Source organism: Gavia stellata, chromosome 2 (genome assembly GCF_030936135.1).
Source record: "Gavia stellata isolate bGavSte3 chromosome 2, bGavSte3.hap2, whole genome shotgun sequence".
NCBI lineage: Eukaryota > Metazoa > Chordata > Aves > Gaviiformes > Gaviidae > Gavia > Gavia stellata.
Window position 1 is genome coordinate 1,180,907 of NC_082595.1, and position 13,406 is coordinate 1,194,312.

The 13,406-nt window shown below is 38.5% G+C and overlaps 1 protein-coding gene across 1 annotated transcript in view; it reads left to right on the plus strand.

The window, feature by feature from the left end:
* The window catches only part of DISP1 (dispatched RND transporter family member 1), a 34,880-nt gene extending 25,321 nt beyond the window's left edge, over positions 1-9,559 (plus strand). The window contains exons 6-7 of the mRNA XM_009821514.2: positions 833-930; positions 5,915-9,559. Of these exons, the coding sequence (XP_009819816.2) occupies positions 833-930; positions 5,915-9,559 (3,743 nt within the window). The remainder of the gene's footprint in view (positions 1-832; positions 931-5,914) is intronic.
* The last annotated feature ends 3,847 nt before the right edge of the window (positions 9,560-13,406 follow it).

Genomic DNA, 13,406 nt, shown 5'->3' on the forward strand with positions numbered 1-13,406 from the left:
AGTTTCCTTGATCCTAAAGCATGGTCAGAGATCATAAAGCTCCACCCCAAGTCTTTTTGTTACAGTCTTGTGAAGGGCAAAAATTCTGCACATTCACAGCAGTGGGAAAAATTCAGCCATTTGGTTTTTGAAATATTGTAATTAACGTGATAATGTTTCTTAACCCAAAATAGCATATTGTCTTACGTGGTACTGTATATTTGTGCTGTATATGTGTTGCCCTTGTTAGCTATGCATAAAGATCTCACTGCCACTAATTATTTCCTTTCCTAAAAGCTGTCTTCTAATAAATGTAATTTAATTTGTAATTTAAGCTGTATGTGTCTAAACTGTAGAATTCTTAAAAATGGCCTCAAGGATATCACAGCAATTTCCACTGCAGTCATTTGCTTCTAAAGCAAAAACATTCGTGTAGAAACAGCTTTATAATTATTATTTATATTCCCAAATGACTTACTAAATCAGCCTTTGATTACTATTATCTGTGTACTGCCATTATGCTGTGCCAAGAATTTCATAGTTTGCTGATTAGATCTTTTGATTTTTATTTGTTTGTCATATTTCAGAAGATAGTTTGCTTGAACAGAAATCTGTAGAGCTTCTAAGTGATATATAGTATTGAAGATGCCATATTTACTATAAGCGCTTTAAGGAAACTGAAACTTTCATGTGGACTGAGTCTTACAGATAAATAGCTCATCTTGAAAAGGAGGTGGATTCCTATGACCTGACTAACATTTCATCTGTGTCATTTGAATGGTGTTATTTTGCCTCAATCTTTGGTACCAGACATACCCAAACAATCTATAAACCCCCCCTCCTGTAATTTCAGGTGATCGCTATTCACGAGTGGTGTTTACATCAACACAAGGAGAGAATTTATGGAATTTGAATGCAATTAAGTCAATGTGCAATGTAGATAACTTGAGGGTAAGTAGAGATGGCATTTAATTTGTTTAACTTGCAGATGTGAAACACGTATTTGAAACTTTGTTTTGCTGCCCATTGCCATCCAGTAGCATATGAGAGGACTTCACATCCTTTTTGAATGGTCAGTCAGCATGCAGAGGAAGTTAAAAAACAACTTTCAGTCTGTAAATCAGATTATATAGGGGAATTTATTTGGTTTGCTACTAATACCATCCAGAATCAGGTGGAGGAGGGTTGCTTCGGAAGTTTCTTTGCAGAAAGGACTATCTTAACTTTTGCTGTGTGTTTCCTATTAGAATATTATTCCATGGATTTTTGTTCTTGTTTCCCAGCAACTAATTAATTTTTCTTGCTTTTTCACCTTCAGGTGAACTAGCTGCATCCTCATAGCGTATGCAGTTTTCTCTGACACCCAGTGGGTCACCCAGATTTTTATATATTTTTTGGGTCAAAAGGTTGGCAGGTGGACATCAAAGGAACATAGATACAGTAGCTAGAAATACAGCCCAATTAATTAGATGTGGATAGTGATACTTTCAGAGTAATATTAATTTTCTCTTTAAAACTGAGGAAATGAAAGAAGACATTTTGACCTTGTCTATCTGGCCCCGTTGTAATTTTTTGGGGCTTTCCTTGTAACTCAGTACATTGCATAGTCAAAAAAACTGTTGCACTAGCCAGATTCAGAGGCTGCCATACATACATTTTACATGTGTTAGAAGATAGTTTAGCACTCTGATTGAAATTAATGTCCCGTTTCAACTGATAGAAGTTAACTGACAAAGGCTAAAATAAAATAAGCATTCAGATGGCACATTTGTAAAATATAAGCTTGTCACTCACTGGAGTGAACGCCTTTGAACTGCTGAGTAACCATAATTTTTTGTGTACTAGTGACTTTGTATGGAAATAAAGCAATATGTTTTTCTTCTATTAATAATGATCCATTTATTTCCAATTTTTTCTCCTCCAAAAGAAAAATAATCATGAACAATTAGCTTCATATTATACTGCATTTATTTCATGAAGAATATTTTCATTATGAGATTTGTTTATCATTGCCTTTTATACAACTGTATTAATTTAGCGAATTCCCAAACTGTTTTCCCTAACAGCTGGCATTTGCTTGCTTAAAATGTTGAGCTGTAGTGAAGCATTGTGTAATGAATCTCCCTTGGTAGTCTGCTGACAGGCATTTTGTCCGGGTTGGCCTCTGTTGGTGTAAGTGGGTTTTGTCCTCGCATGCTCGTGAAACGTTCCTTATTTCCCCATCAGAGATTATTGCACCGACAGGATGGCTCATGTCATTACCCTTTATCTCTTTCAATCAGAATGAGCCAGGTGAGCAAAGTACAGTATTTAAACTAACCCAGCTGAGGTTTGGATGAATGCAGCTAGGGAGTAATCATATCGCCAGTCCAATCAGTGGAGAATAACCTTTTACAAGGATAAAAACTGAGAGTTAGGGAGGAGATGCTAATCTGTGCGTTTAACTGTAGAAGTTTAGTCACAGAGACAGCTGATGGAGGTAAATCCTAGGTAGTGTAGATCATTGCAAAGCAATGCAGGCTGAATAAAAAAAAAATTGTATAACAGAATAAAGCAGTTAATTACCTCTGAAAAATAATCTTTGTAATGGTTGCATTACTCCTGAGGAATTTTTCTTTTTTTTCCTCCCTATATGCACACTTTGAAAATAATGTATTATTTCAAATACTGCTTTACTTTCTGACGGAAGGATGAAACTACTATACTTCAAAAACACAAGCACCACACATCTTGTATCCATAAAAATAGCTCTTCCTTTGAAATAAGGACACTTCAGAAAATTAAATGATGGCTATTTCAGCTACACCCACAGTTGTGTAGATATTTATAGAGAATATTGTTGCAGATAATGTTTCTATGGATCTTTTTTGTAATTTAGGTATTTACTTAAGAATATAGTAATCGAACATCTCAGCTGAGCAGAATGACAGTGCATCGTGATAGCAGCATTGATTCTTGGCTAGTTAGACAAAATAAATTGGTATGGTTAGGTTTTGCAATTATTGCTGGTCTGTGTATGTAAATTTATAATAAAAATTAGATATTCAGGGCTCAGAAAGGGCTGAAGCTTTTTTCATTAAATTTTTTAAAAATGCTTGTTACTTACAAATAACATGTTTAAATGATTTTAACACTTTCTAACAATTTCTAAGCACTTCTGACACTTTTAGAACTCAACTTCAACTCTGAATGCTAAGTTGTGCTAGCAGCCAGTCCCTAGAGAGGGTGCTGACTTGCACTGCAGCTATCAGAAGAAATTGATGACTTCAGTGACCTTCTGGTCTTACAGACTCTGTTTCTGGCTGTAGTTATTTTTATTGTTGAATTCGTGCTTGTTTAGGGCCATGGCTCTGTTGAAATAAGTGGCAAAACTCTCTGTATTCAAAACCAGGAAAATCAGGCACTATTTTCTGGAAATGCAAACCTTAGAATTTATGTATTTTTCTGATAATAAGCAGGATTTCAGCACCAACTCGTATTTGCTTTAGCATGAACTAACAACATATCCCCTATGTGTTAATTGTATTCCCATCTGCTTGTAACTACTTTAACTATATGTTTTACTGACACTTAGGGGCTCCATCCTGCAGCTGCTCAGCATATGGTAGTCCTATAATCTTCATGGAAACTTTATATACAAAATAGCTATAGGAAGTGTTCTAAATTTTTACTATTTGGATAAGAAGAGCCCTTTTTTTCACCTGTTAATTGCAGAATGTTTTCCCTATAAACTGTAAACAGTTATTTTATAAACTTCAAAGACTGTAAATGATCTCCTCAGACTGCCTCCCGAAAACCATGTATTTGTGATTCTCTGTCACTGCATAGATCCATTTGGGCAGATCTGCCCACAGATACAGCATGTGCACAGGTTGCACAGCTTAGTTTCCTTACTTGTTCCAAAATAAATGAAAATGTTGCCAGTGGCAGACCAAGTCTGGCAACAGCAAAATGGCCTTTTCAATTCCTTTGGATCACCAACAAAGCTCAGTGCTAAAATATATTAATATTTTACATATTTTAATGAGCTATCTGGAGCTAAATTTTGTATTTTAATTTCTAATTTCCAGCTGCCAGCTCATGTTACTTTATCTTTGGCAACAGTTACTTTACCAGTGAATGTTTATGGCCTGCAGCAAGTGTTGAAGAACAGCATATAAACCTCATTGTCCCATTTTGAACTTGAATACATAGAGAAGACAATACAATCCTTTCCTCACAATTTGCCTATTATATCCTTGTAGGATTAACCTGGAGATGTGCCATGAAAAATACAGATATGCTATTCCAGTGCTTCCTTTTATTTAGTAGGTTGTTCAGTTCTTCCTGAGTTTGCATGTGTGAGTGTTTTTATCTGGAAACAATAAAATGTGAATTATCCTGTTTTTTGGAATGCCACTTTGTTATTGTTCAGAAACTGGTTGACAAAATTAAGTCCATATTAAAGCTTTTATAACTGCCATGAGAATCCCCAAGTGCAGGTTTTTTGTCTACATTATAAAGGATTGCCAATAATAAACCTGTTCAATTTTGCTAAAAAAATAAACAAACAAGTGGTATATTTCAGATTACCTAAATTTAAAACATACATGGATAATGGTTTCAGGGCCCAAATCTGTAAACTCTTAAGCACATGGCTTTATTAATATGACTGTATTAATACGTGTTCATTCAATGTAACTTGATTTAAGACTGAAATTTTACATATATCTAACTATTTGAAGGATTAATTCTATTTTGTCACGTGTAACAAGCCAGAAGTTCTGACTTTTAAGACTGATATTCCCTATGCCCTATCGAGTTTTCCCAACTTGAGAAATTTTCCCTGATCTAACCTTGTTACTTAAGAGTTTCAGTTCTATTTTATAGACACTTTCAATTTTGCCTAGAAGTGCCTTACGGTTATTTAGCTAAGTCCTGCTCTTACTGGCTTCAACTAAATCTGGAACATTCTTGAAGCGTATCCACATAAGGGATTTAACTGTCATTTAGCTAAGGAGAGTCCTTAACCAAGATGTTAATTACTATCATTTTTATAAAGCTCTGGTAGGAGTTCCTAGGCTTTGGGCAGTCACTTGACCTGCCAACAGCAGTCCTCCCCATGACCCGGCACCGTGCCCTGTCTGCACTTGCCATTGGTGTCTGCTTGTCCTCGTGACTTCTCTGACCTTGCTACTGCTGCATCTTCCTCCACTCCTAAATCAACTCTTGGGACTTCGTGCCATGGTGGGTGCAGCATTCAGAGGCATGACTGTTGTCTCTGTGCAGCAGGGCTTATTTTGGAGCGCTTCACGCCACAGCGGAATTATTTTGTGCTTGTGCTTTGGAAATCCTGCGTGACTTAGGGACACGCGGTGCATGGGTACCAGGCTGACCTGGTTGGGGGAAATGTCTGTCAGCTGTACAGGAGCTAAAAAAGACTCATAAAGTGAGGGTTGTAGAAGAGAGGTCAGATGATGGAAGTTGTCGTAAAGCTGCCACATCATTTCTTTCTAGACGCTAAGTCCCTGCTTCTGCTAGGAACTTCAGTATGTTGATTCCAAGCAGAATGAAACTTGATTGATGTATGTCTGATTGTTTATTTTCAGGAGTATAGCATGAGATAATAGAAGAGAGTTAACAGTCCTCAGTCTGGGGAAAAAAAAACACCTCAGTGCATCTTCAGACAATAGAATTACAATATTCTTAATGCTTCTGCCAATTTTATGCAGCTGTGATAAGTCATTATACAGAGTTACTGCTGGTTTAGTCTGCTGCTTGTAAGAGGACACTGATCAAAAACACTGTGTGTGGAAATAAGAATTTAGAATGTTAACACAAAAGGACAGTAAGCTGAACTTTCATTACTTTGGGATTTTTCTTTGCGAGTGAATGTTTCTAATAATTCAGACTATTACTTGAAACTGTATTTTTTGCCCTGCCTGTCTTTACACAGATCAGATCCCATTCCCAGTTTGGCGATCTCTGCCAGAGAGCCACTGCTGCTTCGTGCTGTCCCAGCTGGACACTGGGCAACTATATTGCTATTCTAAACAACAGGTCATCATGTCAAAAAATTGTAGAACGGGATGTCTCTCACACCCTAAAGCTGCTTCGCACATGTGCCAAATACTACTACAATGGAACCCTGGGGCCGGACTGCTGGGATATGAATGCCAAAAGGAAGGACCAACTCAAGTGTACAAACGTGCCTCGCAAATGTACCAAGTACAACGCTGTTTACCAGATCCTTCACTATCTAGTGGACAAGGATTTTCTAAGCCCAAAGACAGCTGACTATGTCTTACCAGCTTTAAAATACAGCATGCTCTTCTCTCCGACTGAGAAAGGGGAAAGCATGATGAGTATTTACCTAGATAACTTTGAGAACTGGAATGCTTCTGATGGTGTAACAACCGTCACAGGGATTGAGTTTGGAATAAAACATAGATTGTTTCAAGATTACCTGTTGATGGATACTGTGTATCCTGCCATAGCCATTGTAATTGTTTTATTAGTTATGTGTGTATACACGAAGTCCATGTTTATTACGCTGATGACTATGTTTGCAATAATTAGTTCCTTGATTATTTCTTATTTTCTTTATCGGGTAGTATTTAATTTTGAATTCTTTCCATTTATGAATCTCACTGCATTGATTATTCTTGTTGGGATTGGAGCAGATGATGCTTTTGTCTTATGTGACGTTTGGAACTACACAAAATTTGATAAACCTCATGCTGGAACCTCTGAGACAGTGAGCGTCACGTTGCAGCACGCTGCTCTTTCCATGTTTGTCACGAGTTTTACTACCGCTGCTGCCTTCTATGCTAATTATGTTAGCAATATCACAGCAATCAGGTGTTTTGGTGTTTATGCCGGTACTGCCATTTTGGTGAATTATGTTTTGATGGTGACATGGCTACCTGCTGTAGTTGTATTACATGAACGATATCTTCTCAATATTTTCAGTTGCTTTAAGAAACCTCAGCAGAGGGTATACAACAACAAAAACTGCTGGACAGTGTTGTGCCAAATGTTCCACAAGATTATTTTTGCAGTCTCAGAAGCATCCAGGATATTTTTTGAAAAAGTTTTGCCATGCATTGTTATCAAATTTCGCTACATTTGGCTTTTTTGGTTCCTTGCCTTAACAATTGGTGGAGCGTATATCGTGTGTGTAAATCCAAAGATGAAATTGCCATCACTGGAGCTCTCTGAGTTTCAGGTATTTAGGTCTTCACACCCATTTGAACGATACGATGCGGAATACAAAAAGCTTTTTATGTTTGAACGTGTCCACCATGGAGAAGAGCTCCACATGCCAATTACAGTAATCTGGGGTGTCACACCTGAGGATAATGGTGACCCTTTAAACCCTAAAAGTAAAGGAAAGCTGCAGCTAGATAGCAGTTTTAATATCGCTAGCCCAGCTTCACAGGTTTGGATTTTACGTTTCTGTCAGAAGTTAAGAAATCAAACATTTTATTATCAGACTGAAGAACAAGATTTCACAAGCTGCTTCATTGAAACATTTAAGCAGTGGATGGAAAATCAAGACTGCGATGAGCCATCTCTTTACCCCTGCTGCAGTCACTGGAGCTTTCCATACAAACAAGAAGTTTTTGAGTTATGTATCAAGAGGGCTATAATGGAGCTAGAAAGAAGCACAGGGTACCATTTAGATAGTAAAACCCCAGGGCCTCGCTTTGACCTAAACGACACTATCAGGGCAGTGGTGTTGGAGTTCCAAAGCACCTACCTCTTCACACTGGCTTATGAGAAAATGCATCAGTTCTACAAGGAGGTGGACTCATGGATTTCAAGTGAGCTTAGTTCTGCTCCTGAAGGTCTTAGCAATGGTTGGTTTGTGAGTAACCTCGAATTTTATGATCTTCAGGACAGTCTGTCTGATGGTACTCTGATTGCCATGGGTCTTTCAGTTGCTGTTGCATTTAGTGTAATGCTTCTTACAACTTGGAATATAATTATAAGCCTTTATGCAATAGTTTCAATAGCTGGAACTATTTTTGTCACTGTAGGTTCTCTGGTTCTTCTTGGATGGGAGCTAAATGTGTTAGAATCTGTCACTATTTCGGTGGCTGTTGGCTTATCTGTAGACTTTGCTGTTCATTATGGAGTGGCTTATCGCTTAGCCCCTGACCCTGACCGAGAGGGAAAAGTCATTTTTTCTTTAAGCCGTATGGGTTCTGCTATTGCAATGGCTGCATTGACTACATTTGTAGCTGGAGCAATGATGATGCCCTCTACAGTGTTGGCGTACACACAGCTTGGCACTTTTATGATGCTTATAATGTGCATTAGTTGGGCTTTTGCAACGTTCTTCTTCCAGTGCATGTGCCGATGCCTTGGACCCCAGGGCACTTGTGGCCAGATCCCACTACCAAAAAAATTGCGGTGTAATGCCTTCTCTCAGACCTTTTCAGGAGCCCAAGGAGGCAGAGGTCAAAATAAATCACATCCTGTGAGCAAATATCAGCTGGACTCCAGAAGTCAAAAATCAGAAATGGAGCATGAGCACTATGAGCTCGAGCCTCTGGCGTCACAAACCGCTATCTGTAACCCTGCAGAGAAAGTGACTTATGAAGAAACTCATATCTGCTCAGAGCTCTTCAGCAGCAGGCCCCAAAACACATGTATGCCTATGCATTCAGCCTATAATAGTGAAGTGAGTAAAGGCATAAAAAATGTTGCTAGTTCAGCTATGCTACAGACATCTATTGACCAACACACCATATGCCCAATTTTCTCTCAGAGCAGGCAGTGTAGCTGTCCTGATGCATATAAGCAAGTGGCAGTGAAGTGGAGTCCGCATTCATGTCAACAGTTAAGTGACACCTTCTGTTACCAGTGTTGTTCTTCACCGGGAACTGTACAGATCCAAAGCTCTGTACCTCCTATAAATGCTTTACAGCAAGCTGCTGAAGGTTACGTGCACCCAGTCCAGCATGTCCTCCACTGCAGTTGCCTTCAAGGAAGGCTCAAAAGAACGATGACGCAGAACTCTCTGCCTAAAAATTTTTTCCTCCAATCCATGCAACAGTTTCAGGCACATCAAAGAATAAATAGGACAGATTCACATGCTCATCAAAACCCAGAGGAAAATGTAAGAACTGCTCCAAAGGTGATGAGCTCCTCGCAGTTTCTCTGCCGAAACGCAGGACCTCTAATAGTGCGTTGCTCTGAATGTGAGAACAGTGTATCAAATAACCAAAAGGCATTCTGTCAGCAGACAGACAAGTGTGATGAAAAGGGTGGTACAGAAGCGAACGGGGTTGAAAGCAAGAAAGCCTCTCTGTCAAAGCAAAAAAGGAAAGCTGAGAGCAAGACAGATCAGCGTTCTTTGCAGAATGACCAGGTTTTGAAGGCTGACCAAAATGATAAAAAACATCTGCTGAATAGGTCAGTGAGAGAGGCTCGCTACGAGGGTTGCCGTGAAAATTCACGCTGTTGTAGCAAGGCTATCACAGTGAAGTGCAATTCTGTTGACTGTCAAATGCCAAACATCGAAGCCAATGTGCCTCCTATGTTAATGCGCCCAGAACTTTCCAGTGAAAGTTTGTTAATAAAAACACTATAATAAATCTTTAATTTGGCAATCCTGTGTCTTTCTTTTAAAAGTAAGTTTAAAACACTGAAAAGGAAAGTCCTGAATAAAGATGAATTATCATTTGCATTTTGGAATGAAAAATGTATTTTATAGAACAGTAACATTTATACATTTCATAAAGCCATTACATGTAGTAAAACCTGATGTTGTCCAGAATGTTTTTTTGCTGTAATTCATAAGCTGGATTATGCTTAATTTAGTTTTTGTCCCAGGGCATTAGAATTTGAATTCTGCTTATAAACCATCTCAAGAAATAAAGTGTTCCAAAGAAACTCTCCCTTTGCTGAAGGCAGGGCTTGTGAGGTTGGTACCATTTGGGGCGGACTGAGATTGCCACATTTTCCGAGTACCTTTATTCTACTGCTGCGTTGGCAGGCAGGCTTGTGCGCACCTTGATTCAGGGGCAGGACTATAACTGTTGGTTCAGGATTGTCTGAAAGACCAGCTCTGCAGGGTAGCCTGTTGTGGGAATATTTTGAACTATTTATTCTAACAAAATCTAAAGAAAAGCTCTTGGAGGTCAACAGCACTTGCAGCGCCGTTGTTGCGTATCTGTGTATGTAGCGCAGTAAAACATTTTAAACTGCCCTTTCTGGCAGTTACTGTATATGGGCTTTACCGTTAAATACCAGAGAATACAGGTGGAAACAATAGTAAGTGAATGTTATTTACTTCTCAGTGATGACAAGAAAAGTATAATTCACGTGTATGACATATGTATGTATATAAAATCAGGAGTTATAAAATTGGGCATGAAGTGCCTTGCAATATTGAACTTTTTCCCATAAAGTATGGAAATCAGAAGTAAATCTGTGGAGAAAGGCATAGTTAATGCACATGTTCTAGACTTACTGTCAATAGTATCAGATTAAATCAATTTTAAAGGCTCAAATACATAAATCAAAATAATATGCTCTGAGTTCTTTTACCCAGCAAAGTTCCAAGATGTAGTTACAAATACTGAACTGAACCATGTAACCAAGACATTGGATTTCAGACATTGTATTTGTGTAACTTCAGGGCTTAGTCAAATGACAGCTATGGTTTGGTCATGGGAATACTTGCTGGTCTCATTCAGGGAGAGTGGATTTCAGAGCTGGAACTGGGTAGTATGTCATAATTGCTATGCACCTTAATGACAAATCTCTCTTCATATAATCGTTTGGTTATGCTGATTATGTTGATTTACTATACACAGATAACAGAAGATAGATTTCATGGACTGATGTGACATCATGTACTTAGTGTGTTATGAATCACTGGAGGAAAAGCCTGGCTTTTTCTGTTCTAATGTTCATGTTGAAGGGACGTAGAAGATTAGCATCGTATGACAAACTGCTTTGGTTTGTCTGGGAGTAGTGATGTTAGTGCTTATATATCCTAGTGTCTGGAAAAGAGTAAGAGGTTGAACTCTACAGAAAAAGCTAAAATGGTTTTACCTGGTTTCAGAAGAGTAGCATTCTTTCTTAGATATAAAACTCACTTTTAGTTCTTTTAAAACTCATAACTCAATTTAGAGCCAGATTCTTTCTAAATGTTTGCAGTGACAGCAATTCAAGGATTTTCTGTGCACCATAGAGGCCATTAATTATAAAAAGCTAAGGCTTGCAGTGCTAGCAATCTAAAGAAATTAAAAGGGGTAAGAAAGAAATAAACTGGGCTGTTGCTATTGTCCACCTTTCTTCCTGACCACTGCACCTGCTTGAGTGCTCTTTCTGTGAGGGGTGTACGTAACACACTAAGCAATAAATTGTCCTGAAATAAAAACAACGTTATGATAGTTTAATTGACTTGCAGTCAGACCTTGCCAAAGCAGTGTGTAATGCTTATGTAGTGCCTGTCACATTAGCTGTCATTCATTCACAGCTGTGCCTTTGAGATAGGGGCCATAGGGGAGGTCCCCAGCTACCGCATCTACAGAACATAGGATATTTTGAGCTGATGAGCTCAAAAGTGAGGTTTTTTCTAAGCCAGTTTTCCACAACTGCATTCTGTGTAAGGAAACCCCTTTTGACTGCTTATATTAGTAACTGCTTTTATAATGGTGAGGTAAGCGATAGAGTTTAATGTTGTATTTTCATTATGATTTATATGTTCTTAAAGGCTGATACAGTGAAAAAAATGAGGCAGATAAGGAGTTGTGATGTAATGTACTCTTAGAAAAGATTAAAATGAGCTAATGTACTTGGCTAGCAAACAGTATTGCTGTTGTATTTGCCTTTTGTGACTTTGCCATTGCCTCCCTGCTAACTGCTTTATTCTTTCCAAATCACTTAGCTGGACAAGGAGCAATCACTGAAATAGATTAAGTTCAATATTTATGTATGTAGCACCCTGTGTATGTGTGCCACATCTATTTCAATTCACGCATAGACTCTAAAATCCAAGCCAATACAACTCCTGGAGAGTGGAAGAGAATAGGAGTTGGTTCCAGTGACAGTTGAAGGCTGATGAGGCTATTCATTACTCTATCCCCGGAAAACTTATGAGAGAAAAAAAATATTAATAATTAAGTTTTTACAGGCTACTAGGAGCAAGCGAGGTGGGATCCTGTTCCACTCCAGGAAATCTTAACAAGGACCATTACATCCTACTGAGACATCTCTCCAAGACTTGCCCATGATTGCCAAGTCCCAGGGGAAGCTGATGAGCCTGGAATACTGTAATTTCCATTAACTGATTTGCTGTCACTGAGGTCCTCCCTTGCATTGGGATCGCTTAGTGAATCTGGATGTGTGCACGCCACGCCGGCTAAGTGTGGTGCTTCTCTCGTAGGCTGCCCACTTGGGGTAAGGGCCCTACCAGTGGCGCTGGCTAGCACTTCCTCCATGAAGTGACGTGGTCCTGGCTTTAGAAGATGTAGAGCTTTGTTTCTGTGGATAATCCATGCTGGGGTATTTACGAAATTGGGCAGGGTATTTGGTAACTGTTCCGGCAGTGATGATGCGTGTAGCTTGGGACGTGACAGACGAACTTTCTGCCTTTTCAACGTCTAGGAAAGACTTAACTGTAACTTGTATGTGCAGTGAGTCTTTAGAGTGACATCTCTTTGATTATCCAAGGGAGGAAAGAGACTTTATGTGGGAAGACAGTGATCTCTTTGTGGCTCTGAAGTTGCTAGTACACTTTCTTCAGGAATAAAGAATACAAACCAGAATCTTCCTGGGAGTGGGACTTGCATCTGAGACCAACTCTCTCAAATTCACCTCACCCAGGGGAAAAAAATTATCTTTACATATTAGATACCTTAGTTGTCTGTATTGTCCTTAGGGTCTGTGTTTTTCAGATTACAATCACATTTATAGTGTGGGTAATACAGTGATTAGTTTAATAAAAAATGATACAATAATTTACAATAAGTCCTTTAAAATATTACACTACGCTCAATATATAATCACTCTGAATGCAGCTACCACATACAAAGTATTGGTAGATGGGTAGGTAGCTGGTATAGTAACGTAAAGGGGTTTTTTAAGTTACTGTTTCATTGTTTGTGGTTTTTAAGAAAATTAAAATCCATCTTTTTACAATCACTTGCAATCACTTTAATCTGATCTTTTTTAACTAATGTGGGAGAATTGCTTTGAAATGCTTTGAATTAGGAACACCTCTAATTTTGCCAGATGGAGTCCTGGCAGTCTGTCCAAGAGAGCTCTAAAAATATAGGTTGACAAATGACAAAAATTTTAGCACTGTAAGAAATGTCAAACGTGATGAAAATTGAACGTATTTTATTTATACAGAGACTGTTATACTACTTAATATAGGTAGCAGATGGGTGATTCAGGCCAAAATCACACTGACTTCATTGAATCGG